This window comes from Condylura cristata, unplaced genomic scaffold (genome assembly GCF_000260355.1).
Source record: "Condylura cristata isolate star-nosed mole 26May11 unplaced genomic scaffold, ConCri1.0 scaffold00002, whole genome shotgun sequence".
Classification (NCBI taxonomy): domain Eukaryota; kingdom Metazoa; phylum Chordata; class Mammalia; order Eulipotyphla; family Talpidae; genus Condylura; species Condylura cristata.
The window spans coordinates 67,412,258-67,433,313 of NW_004567103.1; the positions used below are offsets into that span (position 1 = coordinate 67,412,258).

Below are 21,056 nucleotides of genomic sequence, written 5' to 3' on the forward strand. Positions count from 1 at the left end.
ACAGTCGTTTAAAGTTCAATTCCTTTTGTTTTCTAAACAAAAATGAGTATAATGCATTCCCCCACTTTTCTTAGTAATTACAGTGATAGGTTGCAGGTTTGAAGTAACAATGATCATTATGACATATATGTATGTACAAACCCTTGCACTTTTAAGAAGTGGCAACAGATTTATAAATTTGTAAATGGCTAAAGGAAATCTTGTTGCAGTGTTTCCTGGCTTCATAAATAAAGCTCAATAGTCTCACTTTACCACTCCCTAGACTATATATAAATATTCTAATTTCTCTTTAGAACAGAGTTTGAAAAAAAAAAAAAAACCAGCAAAACTAATGAAGAAAATGTATCCAAGGATCAGGAAAACACACAATCTTGTCCACCCCTCTCCAGGTTTTTGTACCTTTTAGAGATTTGAGTGAATATATTTTTAGTTTAAAAATGAACACAATTGAAAATATTAATATGTATTTAAAATAACTTTATGAGCTAAACATGAACAGAATTGTTCATTCCCTCAGAATATATCCTCCTATAGATCTGTAGATCATTCTGAGAAGCCTGACCAAATACTCTGTGTTTCCAGGAACCTAACTGGTATGGCAGGGGTTTTTCATTTCTGTGCTCTATAGCTGAGCAAACTTCTGGTCTGGGTTCCAAACTGGACTTCTAGAACTGTAAATGTTTGCCTGGGGGCTCTATGTGAAAGTCTGGGTTCAGACCCTACACTCAGTCTGACTGCAGGTCCTGCTCCCCAGATATTACACCTCAGGCTTCTAACTGCTTCTTTCTCAAGTAATGGTTATGTTTCTGATCTACAGATATTTCTGTTTAGCTTTTGTTAGTGCTGGTATAGGTTTGTAATTTTCTGTCTTGTGTTTCTTGTGGTTCTCTGTGCTTGAAAAAGAAAGGAATATTTTCAGATTGTACTTAGCCTGTTATCTTAAACCAGAAGTCAACATTCTGATTCCAGAAACCACATAAAACAGACTGAAATTTGTGTAGTGAGATGATTACTAAGTATTGACTACTAGGACATAAAGCTTGTTTTGCCAGCAATCATTCAGTGAATTTTGTTTTAACTTTTTGAATAGGCAACATATCCATATTGTTCATAAACCAAAAAAAGACTTTCCTTAAAAGCCTTTTACTTGGGCCCTCGCTGGTGGCACAGTGGCTAAGAAGCTAAAGCCACTTCAGCATGAATTTGATCCCCACCCTCCCTGGAGGTGATCCACATGGCAAGGCAGATCTCTCCTGACCACCTGCAGCTTTCCTCAGCAGTGTACTTCATCAGTCTGCCTGTTCTATTCCCCATTCTGTCTCTGGAGAATCCTCTCACCGCCCCTACACCTTTGGCCTATACCCCAGCTCTGAATGCATAAATAAATAAATCTTTAAAATATACGTCCTGGCCCTCCCTCGTGGCGCAACGGATTAGGATGCAGCACTGCAAGGTAGTCTCAGCTGCTTCCGTGCGAGTTTGATCTGCTACCAGGGAGGTGATATTCACAAGTGGCATACCTATCATCCTGTCTTGCCCACTGCTCCCCTCAGCAATGTACTTCATCAATCTGCCTGTTCTGCTCTCTGCTCTGTCTCTGGTGAAGACTCTGCCCCTGCACCTCTGGCCTATACCCCAGTTCTGTATGCATAAATAATTTTTTTTTTTAAGTCTTATACCTACTTATACTTTGTGGGCTGTATTAGCTTGCTTGTGCCTATGGTAGGATTTGTCATAAGGTGACCTAAATGGACAATTGTACTGGGAAAACTCAAGTAAGAATCTTTAGGTTGCCCAAACATTACAAAGACTTTCTTGTAACTGTCTGAATACCTAGAGTTAATCAAAGCAGAAGTGGATAAATATTTATTTAAATATTTTGTTTCTAGTATGGGATAAATTGTAGATTGAACTGTGCCCTCTCAAAATTCATTTGTTGAAGTCCTAACCCTCAGAGTGACTATATTTTCGAGATAAGCCTATAAGAGAGTAATAAAGATGAAATGAGGTCAAATTCAAAACCATCGGTGTCTTTGTATGAGGGAAGAATAGTTTGCACACTTTCTGAGTGTGTACAAAGGAAAGGCCACAGTAAGGACCTGGAAGGTAGCCAGCCACAAATCTGAAAGCTAGACCAAAACAGAAACCATCCTTGAGAGCGCCTGTTTCAAGTTTCCAAGCTGGACTTTGACAAAATAGATTTTTGGTAGTCAAGTCACCTAGTATATGGTATTGTGTTCTCAGAACTTGAGGCTACAAGTATAGCATGTACACTCTCTTAACCCCTTATTCTCCCTCACCACAGACCCTGATAGTAGGGGAGATTTGCCTGGCAGCATGGAATGGATAAAGTATACTGAAATTCCAACTGTACTTCAGACAGAAACTTTCAAACAATGTCTCTGATCCTATCCTATCTTCATTTCCACTTCTAGAGGTGACTATGAGGAGTGTTGCCCAAGCTTTTGAAGGATTTGCAGTGTGAAGTGAGTGACTTGCTATTTTTCAAAATTGTAAGATTAAGAATGTTACCTTTTATTTTATTTTTTTTTTTAAGTAAAGGCAGTTGCCTGTTCATCTACCTTGTTCAACTCCTGTCTCCTTAGCCATTCTATTTGTCCTTTGGGCTCACACTTCTAAGTTTGTTTTTTTTTTCCTAGTTCTAGTAAGAGTTTTTCAATGCTATCCCAGAGAAAAAAATACTAAATTTCATGTGTTCAAAGTCCATCATTTACTGGAAATTGTCTCTTTAGAAGCACCAACACCAATGATTAATTTTATTTTCTTTGTATTATATGATGATGTGCATATATATTAATTTTACATGTCTTTGTATGGAAGTCCATGACTACCATCAGTGGCCACCATAAATCCTGATATATAGCAAAGGTTCAATAATTTTGACTAAAAGTGATATTCCCCAAATTTTAATAATTTGCCAATTGGCATAATTTTTTCTGTAACTTCTGTTTCTCCTGCTCTCTTTTAATTTCTCACTGAGCTCAAGTTGATTTTGATTACCAGCCAAGACATAATTAGGATGAAGCAATAAATATAAATTTTTATGCTTGCCAATAAGTGAATGAAGCTTTCAAAAGCATTTTGGTAGCTGGGGTTTTCCTATGACATCAAATACTTCCAAGTCACACTATTCCAACCTGCTCAATATCATTAATTTTTCAATAATCTAAAATTTGTATAGAATTTATAAAAGAATTTCTTTATAAAATTTCAGAGAATTCTGAATATCCAATGTCTTATATATATATATATATATATATATATATGTATGTATTTACACACACACACATAAACACCTGTATCATCTAAAAACTACTTGAATACATTCAAGTAGTTAACTTTAGGACACACCTGTAGACCAAAAACAGCATCGATTATAGTATTTTTCAATCAGTATAACTTTAAATTGACCATTATAATTTTATTGAAAATGTAACCAACACAGTCTTTTAAATCTTTAGCACATGTAGTTCATTGTTTAAGTTGCTTTTTATGAAATTGGTTTAACTGTCAATAAATACATGTATTTTTCATTGAAAGTAAATATTGGTCTTAGAATATGTAAGAAAAAAAATACCTTGTATTCTCTGTTCTTCATGGCAAACAGGTTTAAATTAAAGACATGCTTACCTTTGTTAGCCATAATGGGATAAAATATAAAATCAGCATGTTTATCAATAAGATTTTGAATGTATAGTCTATATTTAAAATAAAAAGTAATTATCTGTGTAGTTGCGTTCCAACAAATTCATTTGGTACTTACCTACAATGTCAGTCATGAGGCCTACAATAGTCTCATCTCCAGTAATCCAAGGCCGTTTCCCTGTCTCATGACCATAGGCACCCCTGAAATTAAAAGGGACACACACATGCTTAGTTGCTGCATATGAGTGTGTATGTGCATGTGTGTGTACATTCCTCAATAAGTCTTTGTCATGTTTTAGTGATTGCTTAAAAATATGCCTTTTCAAAGCCAAAAGTAATACTTGAGGACTCTATTTTTCAATTTCACATTTTAAAATTTGTCAACTTTACTGGGGTGTCAGGGAAGATTATCCATATACTATTCTTGATTTTTCTGCCTGGAGTCTCAGATGCTAATTTTTTTCTGTCTTGAAATTTTCAGTACTATTTGAAAATGCTCTAACTCTAGCATATAGTAGTGCCTATACCAAAGCTTACTTACATTTTTGAGGCTAGATATTTAAGTAATTATAAATTGAATTTTAAAATATAGCTGCAATCTGTAAATTAAATAGCTGTGGACGAAAGAGACTACCTACATGATGATATTTTAAGTAGATAATGAAATAGCAATAATCAAAGTAAATGCTACATCTTGCCCTACTTTGTAAGCATTTTATCTATCATATTTCAACTCAATTTTAGTATTCTGATATTACAGTAGGCATAACAGAAATATGCACAAGAAAACATGAACTCTTAGGTTATACCAAATAAAGCAAGTGTATTTGAAAAGTACAGAAAAAAAATTAAACAAAGGATCAAAGAGAAAATGATATCTACTGTTACAATTGTGTATACTGAAACTTTGAATTAGGTTGCTCTTAATTATTTAAGAACCTAAGCACCATAAACTTTGAAGAAAGGAATGCATATGTGCTTTTTTTTTATTATGCAAACTTCTTATATTTTTCCCCAGTGAAAATATAGCTGGCGTGCAACATTGTATTAGTTTCAGGTATAAAACATAATGTCTCAATATATGCATATATTAAAAAATGATCAGCTTAATACTTCTAGCTAACATTAATTATCATACAAAGTCATAACATTTTTTCCTGGAGCCGGAAGGGATCATGCTTAGTGAAATAAGCCAGAAAGAAAAAAGAAAATAGCAGATGGTTTCACTCATAGCAGGAGTGAGTGTATGAGATGAGAGGGGGAAAAAAAGCAATTGTAGTAAAGCAATAATGAAAATCAACAAGCAACTACAAACCAGAGTCATTCTATGGGGGTGGAGAGAAGAACAGCATCAAAATTGAGGCAGGAAGAGCACATGAGACTATGGTGATGGCACTTGAGTGAATTGCTGTGAAGTCCATGGGAATTACAACTGAGATGAAAAAATGTGCACAATGAGGAATGATAAAAAGAAAAAAATAAAAAAATATATGTGTATGTATGCATAAAAGGAAAACTTAAAATTAGTAGTTTTCAAATGTGCAGCATTCATTATAGTAAACATTATTTCTTTTATAACTGGAAGTTTGTGCCTTTTAACCACTTCACGCACTTTTGTCCATCCCTTACCCCTCGCAACCTGGGTTTGAATCTGCTCTGAAATTCAGTAAGTTGGTAGTGGTGAGCTAGTAACCTGCTCGTAGAGGTGAAGGGTATTGGGCAGAACACACTACCCAAAAGTATGCTGCTGTGATATGTTGACTGTCTCTAGTGACAGGCACTTGAAAAACAGCAAACGCAGGGAGAGAGGCTCTCACTGAACTCCTCTATGTGCCTAAAGATAGAATGACCAAAATAAGTTAATTGACAACACTTGTTAATCCTCTTCTGAGTACTTTCATCAACCGAGTCAGACTGATTCTTGTCACAGGAAAGGAGATGGACTTTGTCATAAACTATGATATCTCCTATGTATTCTTCTAAAAATCCATTCATCTTTTTGGAAAATCATGTATTGTCCCCTAAAAGGTCTACTGTCCTTTCCCAATTAAGGTGGTATTTAATCCTGAATTCTAAGTCTCCTTGGCTGGGTTCTCATTTTTCCCTGGGCATCTCCTATGTATGTATGAAGCACTTTATGTTAGCATACTTCCATTTTTTTTTCCTCTTGTTAATCTGTCTTTTTTATATATTGCAGTCTCAAAGAAGAACTCTGATGAACAGAAATAAAATTATTTTTCCTTTTTTGCAGAGCAATGAGCAAATAGGAGTAATAGAATCCTGCTTCTTTGTCTTTACTGATTTTCTGGATGTTAATACCTCCACTGAACCTCATTTCTTGCTATCAATATTGCATATATAACAATTGGTTTTCATCACCTCATACAAACATGTTCCAGGTCACTGTTGGTTATGTGACTACTGGAGAACATACTGTGATTTCTCTGGGATTCCTCACCTCTGGGACTCCTCCTGCACACTTGAGTCCCTGATCTAGCAGACAAAGAATAAAGCCACCTGAACAGGCTTTAAAAGTCAGAACAGTCTCTGTCCTATTCTTTGAAATCACCATACAGTACTTTGGTGTTTGGGGGAAACCACACTCCTAAAGAGCCCTCTCCCCTACTAATGACCAACAAGTCAGATAAAGACAATTTAAATAATGGATACTTAGTCTTTTCATTATTGTAGTACATTCTTTCAAAATCAGGTAAGTGATTAAATCTCATAAAATTTCCTTTCTTCAGTATGTAAACAACAGATCTGCCAAAGTTAAAATGCTTAACCATTTTATATGGTTAAAAACTAAGCCCCCATGGCTTCTTGCCTAGCAGGTAAGTTTGGTAAGCTTGATAGATAAGGGAAGGGGTAAGGCTGCCATGGGAAGTGGGCCATACTTATGATGGACCAGTGCAGCTTCAGGAAAGCGGAAGGGCCAGGGCCCAGTGTATGTCAAAGGCCAACACCAAACCAGACACCCCAGGAGATAACTGAGGCAAACTGGCACCACAAGTAAGAAAGCCTGTGTGTGAAAGCAGAGTTGAAAGAAAACCTCAAATCTTTCTTCTTATGCAGGGGTATATCTCTTGACTTACCCTTTGCTCCCTTGCAGGGGTATTTCAGTAAATATGCCTTTTTGGTTCTCCACTGTCTCCAGTGAATTATTTCACCACTGCACCTCTGGTTTCATCCTGATATTAGGTTGCCACAACTTGCACATTTATTTGGGTTAAAAATTATACCTTAATAAATGAAAAGATCGAACCCTATAGATGAAGAGCAAAAGCCCCCTGAGGAGACGAATGGCAGTTTTGAGATCAATGACTCACTGTTCCTGTACACGTAAATGGTATTTATATCAGTATGATAACACAGAAAAGAAAGTTCCAGCTTCCCTGCCCCCAACCCAGGAAGGGTGGAGCTGAGCAGCCAGAAGAAGAAGGAAGAACAAACTCAAGACTTCGAGGAGGCACATGGAGCAGAGAGACATGAGAAGAAGCCACACTTACTTCTGTCTTAGAAACTTGGGGAACATGGTTAGAAACACTTCAAAGAGACAGAAACGTGGATGAGAGACACATGAGAAGCAAACAATAGCAGGCTTTATTTGACTTTAATTATGATCTTGCTCTTTTTCCTGTCAGGCCCTTTCTGCCCTATTCCTAGGGGTCCTCATCTGAAGGAGCCTTAGAATTGTGGCAGGCTTTCGGGTCTCAGTAGCCCAGGTCCTATCCTTTTTGGTTGGGATTTATCCACGAGGGGATGGGTAATTGAGGTGTTTCATGGGAAAATATTTTAACTAAATTCTTTCTTCTTCTTGCTATATACACTAATTGTTGTAAAACTCTTTGTCTGTTAAAGGTCTCATGCATGGGCCTCCGTGGTGGTGCAAGGTTTAAAGTCTCAGCACTATCAAGATATTCCCAGCCACTGAGATACAAGTTCGATCCTCAGCCAGGGAGCTGACCCAAATGGCACAGCAGACCTCTACTGTCTTGTCTCTGCTCCCCTCAGCAGTGTATTTCATGAGATCCACACCTACTCTGCTCCCCACTCTGTCTCTGTCTCTGGTGAATCCTCTCACCCTACCCCTGCACCTTTGGCCTACACCCCAGTTCTTGTGTGCATAAATAAAGTATAAATATTATGAATAAATAAAGGTCTCATACATTGAGAGTATGTCTTTATGCAGTGGATGGCACAATCAATGCAGGCTATACAAGTTTGGGGGTCTAGGGCCCCTCAATCTGCTGGCTAACATATTCAAACTTGTGATTGTTGGAACAGTTCACACAGAGTGAAATCTATAGAATTGCTTTCCAGGTTTAAATACGCACTTTAATTATCTAATAAACATTTTTTCTAACCACAATTCAGAATTTTATTTTAGTGAACATACACTTACTAGATGTTTATTGGACCTAATTTCTCACTTTTTGTAAAAGAAAATGGGTAACTATGTAATTTCAAGGATTGCTATGAAATACAAATAACACATATAAGGGCATGGTACTTAGTACCCCTTGTCTAATTCTCTTTCCCAATGAAAATATAAAACAGAACTCCCCTTGCTGGGGGAAAAGATGTTCTAAGCAAACTCCACAAACACAGGTTTTATGGACTCCACCCTACCCCAGACCAAAGAGATCCAAGACACCAAGAACTACAAATTCCATAATGCCCTTATCACCTAAGGAGGATTGCTGAAAATGGAGGATGGAGTTAAGTAGTCAGGTAGGTATTTAACCAGATGTGGGGGTTTCCTGTCTTTTGCTGGCTTTCAGGGTTCTATTGGGGTTGTAACTCAGTGGGAATTGGTAGGATATATTCACCAATTTATCTCCCTCCCTTACTCCTTGAGCTATTTATTATTCATTCCCCCTTTTTTGGTAAATTAACCCTTTTGTGTATGCCTGCAGTTGAGTCTTGCTTTAAGTCTCTTTTAAGCTCATGAGGACCTACATCCAGGCAACCCATTTCATATTGTGGTTGCCTGATAACACCTTCATCAGGATATGGCTTATAACACAATTTTTAAACTAATAAATGCTATATAAGCTATAATGAAGAAGGAAGACTGTGGGTAAACATAGATTGAAAGAACTAACAAGGAAGGAAGGGCAATTGTTAGCTATTATTATTCATATTATTATTAAATTGCCAGCAGCTCCTCTCTTTCTTGACTTCCAATATAAATGCTAAAGACAAAAATCATTATCATTAAAGTGATAGTTACAGGCAGATACTTGAATCCTTTCTTATTTTAATCACATAGATTTCCATTGGCCTTAGCTGATAGCACAATGCATCTTATTACATTTAAGTAGTAAAATTCTATGTTCTGCCTCAGAGAATTTATAACTGAGAATACTATGCCACCTACTTCTCACTCTGGTAGACACCATTGTAATAATCTTTAAGGATACATTTTTTCCCCCACAATGATTTCTGGCTCTCCCTTTTTTTAAAAAGTGTGATTCTTCATTATGTCAGTATACTAATAGGGGGCAGTGAAATGTATTTAGAAAGTGTTACCTGAATAAACTCACAGTAAAGTGGCCTTTCATTAAAAACAGTAGATGCTGCTGGACCCTCCCTGGTGGCACAGCGGGTTAAAGCACAGCACTAAGAAGCTAAAGCCACTTCCACATGAGTTCAATTCCAGCCTGTCCGGGAGGTGACCACATGGTGTGGCAGACCTCTCCTGACCCGCCCGCTGCTCCCCTCAGCAGTGTACTTCGTCGATCTGCCTGTTCTGCTCCCTTCTCTGTCTCTGGTGAATCCTCTCACCCTCCACATCTCTGGTCTGTACCCCAGTTCCATATGAATAAATAAATAAACCTTAAAAAAAAAAACAGTAGATGCTGATTACAGGGCACTTAAAACATATACAATAGACTTAAGGGAAAAAAAAATCAGGTATTCAAAACTGCTTAAAATAGTTGCAACATAGTGTTTTACAAATGCAAGAAAAGAAAAGAGAGCATGGGAGATTAACTCACAACCCTAGAATAAATCATCACCCTGAGGGGGGCATTCTCCAAGATGTCTTTGGAGCATTCTTTACTCAAAATTAAATTTCATGACCTAAAATCTAATTAGGAAGTGTGAGCATTAATATTCAGAACACTGTTCAAATGTGGTTGGGAGGCTAGAAAGAGTACCCACTCTTGCAAATCAGCAAACTACAGGGACCCAGTATGCCTGTGTGTGCCCTGGGAGGTGATGCTGTTCCCACTAGCAGCAGAATTGAAGGTCCTATTGTTAAAATATAGGAATGTTGCTTGTGGTTAAAAGCTAACAGGGTGTTGTCAAGGGCTCTGGATGTTATCAGAAGCCCAGGTACCAGCAGGACATTGCTTGAAAACTTAACTGGATGTTATCAGAGGCCCTGGATGTTATCAGAAGTCCAGGCACCAGCAGGACATTACTTGCAGTTACCACCTGCACAAAGGAGGGTCCGAGAGTGACTCATCCTAATGGACTACATAGTTTGGAAATTTCCCAGCCCGCAAATTTCACTATATAAGACCCTCTGTTCAGAGGCTCGGGGTCCATCCCGTCTGGGCGAGACCGCTGTGTCGGTACACTCCGGGGATCGGACCCTAGCCCGGACTAGCAATAAAGGCTTGTACTTGTCTTTTGCATCGGTTCTGTGTCTCGGCATTTCTTGGACTCTAACACTATTGGGGTCATTCAGAAAGCTGTTACAGTCAGAATCAGAGAAGTACAAGTGGATCTTCCTTGATTGTGCCTTCTAATCAGCCCTCAGATTTATTGTTTATTTCCAAATCAACCCTATTCTGCTATTTGAATAACAGATGGTTATATTTGAGGGCAAAACAATTCAAAAGAAATATGGATCATTTTTGAAATAGAACTATAACCATACTACAAAATGAATAGTTGTCTTGTTTTATAGCCCGCTCCCCCAAGATAAGTAAACATTAATATTTCATGGTTGCCCTTAATGATATCATCTTTTTTACTTTTCCTGGAACTAAATTGATGATTATCCAACACCTGCCATGAAAATCTTTATGGGATACTATGCAGCACTTCTTTATCAATTCTGAAGAACGGCAGAAGAAGCCACACTCACGTTCCCCTTTTAGGATCTCCCTGGTGGCACAGAGGTTAAAGTCTTTGTGCTATCAAGCTATTGCCAGCCACTGCTATGAGAATTTGATCCTCTGTCAGGGAGGTGATACTTGTGGCACTGCAGATGTCTAGATCTCTGCTGTCTAGATCTCCTGTCTAGATCTCTGCTCCCCTCAGCAGTGTATTTCAGTAGACCCACCTATTTTGTTTCCCATTGTCTTTGGTCCTCTTATCCTCACCCCACACACCCTCACTGTCTTTCAGGAGATGTCCTGTCTGGACGGGGTGCTTTGGGTGACACAACTAATCACTGTGGACATGTCCCATGGCTGATCTAGTGTGAAATCTGTTCAGACCCCAAGTGTCAGACCCAGGATTCTGGCTCTTTCCCTTGGACATCTTTGCCTGGGTATCTGTGAGCTGATCAGCACACTGTTCATTCTCACAAACTCATACTTCTAGTCCTAACTAATTCTGATCCACCGGCAGTCTGATTTCACCTGTGGGGGTGGTATGTTCGAAATCAGATCAATCAACTCCCCTGGGGTGCCTCCTAATGCACATAGATAGGCTCATTAGATCTAAAATCTGATATCTGACCAAAGAGGCTAATAGTTCACTGCAATACAGCCTGGTGCAATATGCTCTGCATAAAAGTTCCAATTGTCCTGAAAATGGGACTCTCTCATATTCAGTGTTACAAGATTTAGGTAACTTTTACAGCATAAAGGGAAGCGGGCTGAAATTCCTTATGTCCAGGCTTTCTTTCTATTGCGCTCTCATCCCTGGTGCCTCTCTTTGAGAGAGAGGAGAAGAGTGATCTCTTCTTACTCCACAGACCTCACTTTCTCTGAGTAGAGTTGGTTCAGTGACTGCCTGGCTGCCCTGCATGGACTGAGGGGTTCAGGCCAAGGATGCTCTTTAGTGAATCCTAAAATGTGCAGAAGCAGCCTTCCAGTTGCCCCAGGCCTGACTGGCTGAATGCCTGCCTCATGCCTCTCTCTTTACAACATTACCTTGCTGATCTTTCTCAGTTGAGAGAGATCATTCCCACTCTACCTTGGAAAGAGTGCTAGCTCCCGAGTTTTATTCTCAAACCAGGTCTCATTCTTGCCACAAAAATAGTGGGCACAGTCAGCCATGTAAGAGGCCATTAGGGCCAGCTGCTACTTTCTAGAAGACTCCCATAAGAGGATAAATTGGTGTGCAAACCAGGTTAGCTCTAGTCCTGCCAACAGGAGGACAAAGGATGCAACAGTATAGGGACCTGTACTAAGCATTCCATATGTCCACCCTGTGGCTCTCTACCTCTTAGGATTAAAATTGAGACCTGGACCTACTTTCTACAACCTCTTATCTACTGCTCTTCCCTAACTGGGCCCACACCTTTCATGGTTGCCTTTGCCATTGTAATCAACTACAAGTCAGGGAACTATAAGTAGCTAATAACCCATACAGCCTTTTCTTGTTCAGGCAGATCTCCCCTCCTCAGATCTCCCTGCCTCAAAGCAAATATTTTCCTTTCCTCATTATGGGGTCTGCTCCCTCCATTACTTCAAACTCTGGGCTCTCTCTGACTCACTTTTGTAATTCTAGCTTTGACCTTGATCATTAACCCAAAAGGCATAAACACCCTGCCTGACAGCTATGGGACTCCCCATTATTCTCAGCTAGCAGTTGCCTGGAACCTTTGCTCCAATGCTGAGATTATTGGTATGTCCACCACCACCCAGCCAGGGGTAAGTGAGTTTCTTTCTTCCCATCTTGGTTTGTAAATAAAAGGTTCCTTTGTTTCAGGGAAACTGGTTCCCTGACTGGTTTGGCTAAAAACAAAGGTTTAAACATTTCTAGTTTTCCTCTGCTTAAAAAAATATTGTTTTCAATTCTAGGTCTTCTGTGATGGTTACAACTGGCTCCTTGAGGTCTATCAAAGTATATCAAAACATCAGGTGTAACAAACTATAACCTAATCTATTTAAAAATGAAGTTATTAAAGGTGTGTGTCATCTAAAAAGTTGCATCTTTACAAATATTGGTAAAATAACTACTTCTTACAATTTGTATACATGGCCAAAATTTTCATACAAGTCAAGAGATTGCTTGTTTCACCTCTGGAGGGTAAATTATAAGCTGGCACCTATATAAATTCTGTCAAAACAAGTTTAAAGATCGCGGTCTACAATGTGATAAACATACATAGGTATGTAAGTGCTAAAATTGTACAGCTTTTTTCAGTAATTGGTATTTTTATATGTGCTCTCATACATATAATCTTATAAATGGGAAATTTTATCCTTTCAGAATACAATCAGCAAGGTAAACCAAAGTTACCACACACACACAAAGAATAAATAAACATTACATTCACCTACAAAATAAAGCTGAAAATTCAATTAAATAATTAATAAAATTTTATGCCTTTCTTCTATTAATCTGCATATTGCCAGTTTATTTCATAGGTTCAATTATGGGCCTTAGGAGAGTAAAATGAAAACCTTTCCCCCCCTATTGAGTACTCTTTTCTTTTTGAAAATGAAAATGAAAGAGACTGCAGAATCTGCTTAGATTCACTTCTCTTTTCCTATGAATTTCCACAGAGTCCTCTCTGCACACATATTGCCATGTAAAGTTGGTCACTGTGAAAGAGGTGGTTTGTTCCTACAAAGTAATTCTGTGGACTGTTCTCTCTTTAAATAATCATACCTAAAATGTCACAGCTTTTAGAAGAATCTCAATAATAACACAATTGCAGTAAATTTTTGCTCCTTTGGAAAAGACACAATTTATCTAAACAATTTGACAATGCAGAGTAACTAAAATACTGAGACTGTATATTAGAACGATCATGTATGCTTTTTAACTCACAATATGTGCCTTAGGGATGGTCTATCTTTCCTACTAGTTGAAATGTATCATTATGATTATTACCACATTATTCCCCTTTAGATTATTTGAGTCATTAGTAAATATTTGATTGTTTTATATACAATGTTTTCAAAGAGTTCATTTAGCTTACTGTCTACCCATTCTGCACACCCACAAAGTTCAAGTATTGATATTGTTGCTTATTGTTATAGCATCATTTTGCTGGTAATTAAATGTTATTAATTTACTGTAGAAATCATATACAGTGAAAAATTGAATTGGAAAATGGCAATGGTATTTCAAATCACATGCACAGGTGTTTTATTTTCACAGTTTTGCCTTAAATAATTTGAAGTTCTAGAAGGAATCACTTGGATCCTAAACATTTTTAACTATGCCGCTATTCTTGCCTTTGCTTTAGACTAAGTAATCTAAGATGATAACCATATTTATAAGGTCTGGTTCCATTATGAACAGTGATGGTTTATTTTGTAGTAGGTATAGTAATGGGTCATAAAATATAAGGACATGGAAGATCACCACCATGAGCTAAAGTCAATACCACAATAATGGAAGGCTCTTCATCTAAAAGCAAACTAATTATTGGAAAGGAACTTTAGTACAAAAACAAAAGCAATAGAAGTGGAACTGAAGCTACCAAAAGCTCACCAAAGTGCATAGATTACTTTAAACTAAACACATGTGCACAAACTACAGCCAAAGAAAGAAATATTATGTCAAGTAGATCCTTCCAAAATATAGCTGTTATTGACCTACCCTGAGAGGAGGCAGGACTCTTACTACCTGAGATATTAACTCAGGGAGTTGCAAGTCAAAAAGGATATTGACCATTATCGTTAGGATGAAAATTTCTAACAAATTTACATAGATCCCAATTGGTAGTATAACACCAATGTGTTAAGCTGGTATATAAACCCCTCCCTTTGTCTGATTGGTAAATCACTCCTTGTTGAGAGTTTTTCCATAGCTGTGAAATGAAGTTTTCCTTCTAATTTGCCTTTTGTCACTTAAATTGTAGGACCCCAATCATTAGAATATAAGTTAAAGTCCTTTCCAACAAAACCGTTACTAGAAAAGACCAGAGTGGGAATCTACATTTTTAAGGTCAAGCAAATAATGAACAAACATTTTTGAGGTCAAAGTTGAGGACTATTATAGGAGAAAACAGGACTATAACCAGGAATCTGCAACACTACTGATCTCAGAGAACTGACAGTACCATGATATTGACTGGGCCACCACCATGAAAGCAAAACTAAATTAAAAAAACAAACAAACAAACAAAAAAAAACAAAACACAGGGCCCTCCCTGGTGGCACAACAGGTTAAAGCACAGCACTATGAGGCTATCAACAGCCACTGCACCATGAGTTCGATCCCCAGCCAGAGAGGTGACCCATAATGGTGTGGCAGACCACTCCTGACCCACCCTCTGCTCCCCTCAGCAATCAACCTGCCTGTTCTGCTCCCTACTCTGTCTCTGGTGAATCCTCTTACCCCTTCCACCTCTGACCTGCACCCCAGTCCTTGAATGCATAAATAAATAAATCTTTAAAAATAAAAAAGCTAGCTACCTAACATTCTTCTCAGATTTTTTTTTAAATTTAGCTTGCATTGCTTGAAGTATTAAAATTAACTTCTTTTGTGAATCATGTGTCCAGTGAAAAATGGGTAGTAGGATTTAAAGTTATATAATTTTCTATTATCACAAGATACCAAAATTGAAAGGATTGTTTCAAAATTGAAAGGAAAAAAATTGAAAGGAAGGGTACAGATAGGTACTTTCCTGGGATTGAACTTTGAAGTTTTGAAAATAATCAACCAGTCCCTTAGCAAAGTAATATACTTGTAAAAACATAAACAGGGTAGCAAGGCACCAATTTTTTGAAATGTTTTGAGTATGAAAATGCACTACCTTGCTTAACGAATATCCAAGAGGCAAGGAAAGAAACTCTAAAGTTCAAATTCATTCCATCTAATTCTCTTCTCTCTTTTATATGAAAGCCGAAAACTAATATTAGCCATTTTCATTAACTGTGATCCTTATTTTTTAAATACTATAACTGGCTAGTGCAAAATATTTCCAAATGTGGTGATAATTATTTTTCAATTTATTCACAAAAGTTGTGTAGGTAAATTTATAACAGACTTAATAAATTACATAATTCTCTTATCATTTTTGCATTAAGTTGGGAAATTACATTCTTAACCACAAGATTAAGAACTGTACAGTGATAATTGTCATGCTAGCCTAAATTGAACTTTAAAGAGGAGATGTTGTTTCCCCCACTAAAGCCAGTGACATGAAAATTGAAGACACGTGGAGAAGACATTTTGAATTGCTAAGAGAATTAAGTGTATTGCTCAGATTGCTTATCTTGTTTGGTTTTGTCAATTTTTTCCCCTGATTTTCAGGTTTAACTGTCCCTCACATTTATTTTTCAGCTTTAGATAATAAGAAAATATTTTAAACATTTAAAAACTAAGAATACTTTCAAACGTTGTAGTTTCAGTATTAAATTTCTGGGGAACAATTCAAAGTGCATAAGGTTGGGTTACTTTTCCATAAAATTTATATTATAAAAAAAAATTTTGAAAATAGACATCCCTAAACCTTTAGATCAATGGCTATTGATAAAATAGAACTTTGGGAAGGGATAATCTGTGTGGTTGATAAGATAGGCTTAAAAAGGGTAATTATTCAAGTAAGAAGCTAGTATGATGGTTTCATAGGCAGAGGGACAGGAGTAGAACAGAAGAGACAAAGAAGATTAAAAATGAATCTTGATTTAAGATTACACATTTTATTGTATTGAACATACTTAGCTAAATAAAAAGGATTTTCCAAACATCATGTTCAATTTGTAGAGGAAAATATCTTCTGCTTCCTCAGCCTCCCTCTATACTTTTTGACTCATTATTTGTAAAAATGAGGATAATGGAATTTAGTCAAGAACTAATATAAAAAAATAAATTATATCCTAAATACTAGCTCCCTTTTTAGTCATTAAAAATAAAATGAAACCATTAAATATTATTTTATATATAAAATGCATATAGTATTTATTATTTTAAGCACATGCATACTATATATAATGTATTATATGTACATACACACATATACTCACTCAACGAAGGGACTCAAAATTTTGAATATTTTTAAAATTTTACTTCTCACTTTTCTGCTAACTTACCATATGATTTTACTTACAAATTCTGTTCTCCATCCACACAAAGAAAGTACTGAGTCACATCATCCCTAAGTCCTCTCTGAACTATAATTCTAGAACTGTATTACACTCCTTTCCAAAAATATTAGACAACCTGTTGTGCCTTTTGTAGTTTTCTTATGGGATATTGAATGATAGATTTTTAAATAATACTTACATTTTGGCCCATTTATCTAGTTCTTCATCCAGATATGTTTTAACTAACTTTGGTTGAAGGCCAAGAGAATTTCCCAAGAAATATATGGAGTTTTCATCTTTATTCACTAAAGATAGGTCAACTGAAACAAACAAAAATTTAAAAAATGCTTATTCAATAAATTAACATTCTCCCATTTAATGTTATAATCCAATACAATTAATTAACATAAATAATTCCAAGAACAATACATATTATTCCTCTCAAGTACTATAAAAATCTTATTTACATTATAAAATATAATTTAAAAACCTAAAGAGGTTTTTATTGATATATCTCATCTTTCTTTTGCTCTAAGAGGAAATCTAACAATTACTTGCAATCATGAATAGCCAACAACAATAGAAAAGAGGTAAAGAGACTTTTTACAGGAGGTTATCAGTTGTATTATTAGGTTGCCAGGGTTTAATCAAATATGTAAGTCTTTATTTAAAGTTGTGGATAGGTGCTTGGAAACTGCAACTTCAAGCCAAACAACAATGAAAATGAAGGCAATTTCACTGCTAATAAAAGGAATTAATTTCCTAGTCTATTTCTGGTCACAAGACAGCATCAAACTACTAAAAGAAAGAATTTCACATGAAACAATGATATGTATTTCTTCATTCACTCATTTTCCAACCTACTTATTCCAGTTCAGTGTCTGGTTGGCCAGAGTCTAGCCAAGCAGAATCAGTGCCTATCTGGTCAAACACCTGCCTTCACAGGGCTTACTCACACACTTGGTCAGGCCTGGGCAATATATGTATGCTAGTATGTGAATCTTTTGGAATAAGTATCTAGAGGAAATCTAAGGAAGCATGGGGATACTCCAGAGAGTGGCACCCTTTAATGAACTAATTTTATTTTTCTCATCAGAATTATAAAGAAATAATGTCAAGTGAAATGCCGTTATATAAGTAACTACTGTATTAACCCTTTACATTAAGTGGTGGTGTGCATGTGGCAAATAAAAAAATCTAAATAATTATCCTTATATGTGAAATAGATTAGTTTAATATACTTTTTAATATAGTATATACCTTATATACTATATTAGTAAATATTGGCAAAGATTGTTTTCAATTATCTGCTTATCTCTTATTCAAGTAAATCAGAAGTTTTGTCACTTAGCTTACAGTGCACCCTTAACTGCAAATGAACTCAATTTCATTAGTAAACCAATCAATATGCTTAATTTATAGTCTAGAAGTGCAGAGGATTATAATTGTTTCACTAAGTTTTCTCTTAATTCTGTGGGATTAAAGACTAAATTTCTCACTGATCATTCATTGGAATTGTTTGGTGATACATGTGTCTTTATATTACTTAATTGAAACTTCTTAGACCTTTGAAAGACATACTGTCTATTTCAGTTGTATTGTTTTATAGATAAGGACCTTTTCACTGGCATCTCAAGAATAACTCAGTAAAAGGGATGTAAATGTTCACAATTTAAAATTGGATTCATTAACAGTTCTTTGTTAACCTAGAGAATATTAAAGGATCTTATTTATAAATTCAGAGCTTTTAAATTATTTACCAAGTTTCAAGTAGGTATTCAAATAAGTACAACTTAAAACTGAAACATACTATGTGTGTGTTAGTCTTCAACTGTAACAGAGAATCATCTTCATAAAATAAAAAAAAGGATCTCCATGTTCCTTCTCCCACCTAATGAAAAGAGGCCCATTTTGTCCCTTTCCTATGGCTCCCCAGCAGAATATTAGTGGCAATCTTTTGGGCCTCAGTGGCCCATTGAAGGCCAATCTTGTTTGGTTGGCATTTATCCATGAGAGGATGGGCAATGTTGGGTGTTTGATTGAGGAAAAACCTCATTTTGCTATTTACACTATCCATTTAAAGTTCTTCCATACTAGAAATATTCTTGTCCTTATGTGGCATAAGGCAAACTTATTCAAAGCATGCAAGTTTTGGGGTCCTACGCTCCCCCCTTAGTCTACCTGATAACTGAGCAAAGAGGCACTACTCAGACTCCATTACCATTCTCTTGCCATCTTCTTTCATTATAATACTTTAACATACATGTACTGGACTGCTGCTGTTATTTACAAAGTCATTTTTAGGTTTGTTCAGTGTGAGAGAAAATCAGAAATAAAAACTAAATTATCTTTTCCCATGCCAAACACAAGTATAATTCACCATCTCCTATTGCTGCATTTCTTTTTCTTGATTGAATCATTTGGTTACTAAGTCTCAAAAGTATGTGAGAATTCAGTCTGTACTATATAAGAGACAGAAAAGAGTATCAAGAAAGTGAATTAATAATCCACAAGAATGAACAGCAGTATAGCACCCACCAACCTAGTCCCATTGAATCTGGAAAAAAATGGACAACAAGCAGAATTTGAAGGCAGAGGAGGGACGCTATAAATTTTTCTTGTGCTGGAAGAGTTATATGCACGTTGAGAGCTAGTGCTCTCACACAGTGAGGAGGTTCAGGACATGCAACCCCACAACATGGCACTCTGGTATACTGAGTATTCTAAGCTGACACATTTGAAAAATGGCATGTGCTGGGAGGACTTTCTAACCTCCCACAATACAGTGTGAGGTGCCCTCCCTGTATATCCTTATCTCCAAAATACTGAACAGAGTCAGGATAAACAGATCTTGCTGTTGCTCCTAGTTTATGTTACTTAGATCATATTCTTCATCATCCTGTATTTTCCATTCTTTAAGCCAAGCAAGAAAATTAGTTTTAACCACTTATTTGAGCCTTCATTTCCTTATGAATGTTCACATGTCACATAAAACATTTTAAAAAATGTTTGTTTTTCTTATTAATCTGTTTTTGTTTACAGGATCTTGATCAAGTACCTAGGAGAAAAAGATATTTGTCTTCCTTTTAACAGGATAGATTGCTAAGGGAGAATAGTAAAGCAGGTTTCCAAGGCTTGAAGGAAATGCCCACGTGACAACAAAACAAAAGTACCTTCTATTAGGCTCAAAAACAGGAAGAATGCGTTTTCTGCAAGTTACTACACTGAAGACACAAGGTATGGTGAAAGGGATTTTCCTTGGATGTGTTTTAGAATAAATTAGATTATTGCTGGGAAGTAGAAGCTGCCTACCCACAAATGAATATCTGGGGCACAGGGGGCTTGAGAGTTCATTATGACTTCACAAAATTCTCCCTAGGACACCAGCAGGCCTACAAAAGTATGTGGAACTTGAAAAAGAATGATAAGCAATCCCAAAAGAAATCACAAGATTTCCCATCAAATCTAGCAGGTACCCATTTATAGATAGATAGATAGATGGATAGATAGATAGATAGATAGATAGATAGATAGATAGATAGATAGATAGATAGATTAATGTCTTTATACCTCCAAGGTGTGACTAAATGTTATTCTTATTACTCTAAGCAGATCAGGAGATTATAAATAAGAATGGCTTTTTAATTATACTATAAAAGATTCTCACTCCCTTAGTGATAGCTCCTTTCTCCTTATTCTAATAGATAACTAGAAATATTTTATATTATAGTAAGATTCCATTGAATAAACAATAAATGAAGCATTTTTTTTCTCATATTTTTTTCTCATACTACACCTCAAAAGTTTTACTTTTATATCTCTAGCAGGTTCCACTCTTACAAGAAATGCTTATAGGTAATAGAAGATTTTGCTTTCTTTTTTCTCTCATAGCATGGCCAGAATGGCTTGTTTTTCTTGGATAAGAGAAAAAAATTAGCAGTGTAAGGACAGTTGGGAACTGTGGTTGGAAAGAACAATCTCCTACTCCATATATACCTATATAACTCCTGTTCCCACTTTTCCCAGCCAGTAACTGATTGAGAAGCAATAGAGATGATAGCTTTGAAGGGGTGCTAAGGAAAGGAAATCTATAATTTATGTAATAGCAGTAAAGAGCCATTGAATGTTTTTAGAGGGCCTTGGATAGTTACGGTATAAATAAAAGACCATGTGTACAGATGCTCATAATTATGTACATCACAATTTACCCTTTTT

At 36.4% G+C, this 21,056-nt stretch overlaps 1 protein-coding gene across 1 annotated transcript in view; it reads right to left on the minus strand.

Moving 5' to 3' along the window:
- Positions 1–21,056, minus strand: part of KYNU (kynureninase) — a 102,122-nt gene that overhangs the window by 73,979 nt on the left and 7,087 nt on the right. The window contains exons 2-3 of the mRNA XM_004674682.1: positions 17,041–17,161; positions 3,785–3,867 (exon numbers count right to left, since the gene is read on the minus strand). Coding sequence (XP_004674739.1) covers positions 3,785–3,867; positions 17,041–17,161 — 204 coding nt within the window. The remainder of the gene's footprint in view (positions 1–3,784; positions 3,868–17,040; positions 17,162–21,056) is intronic.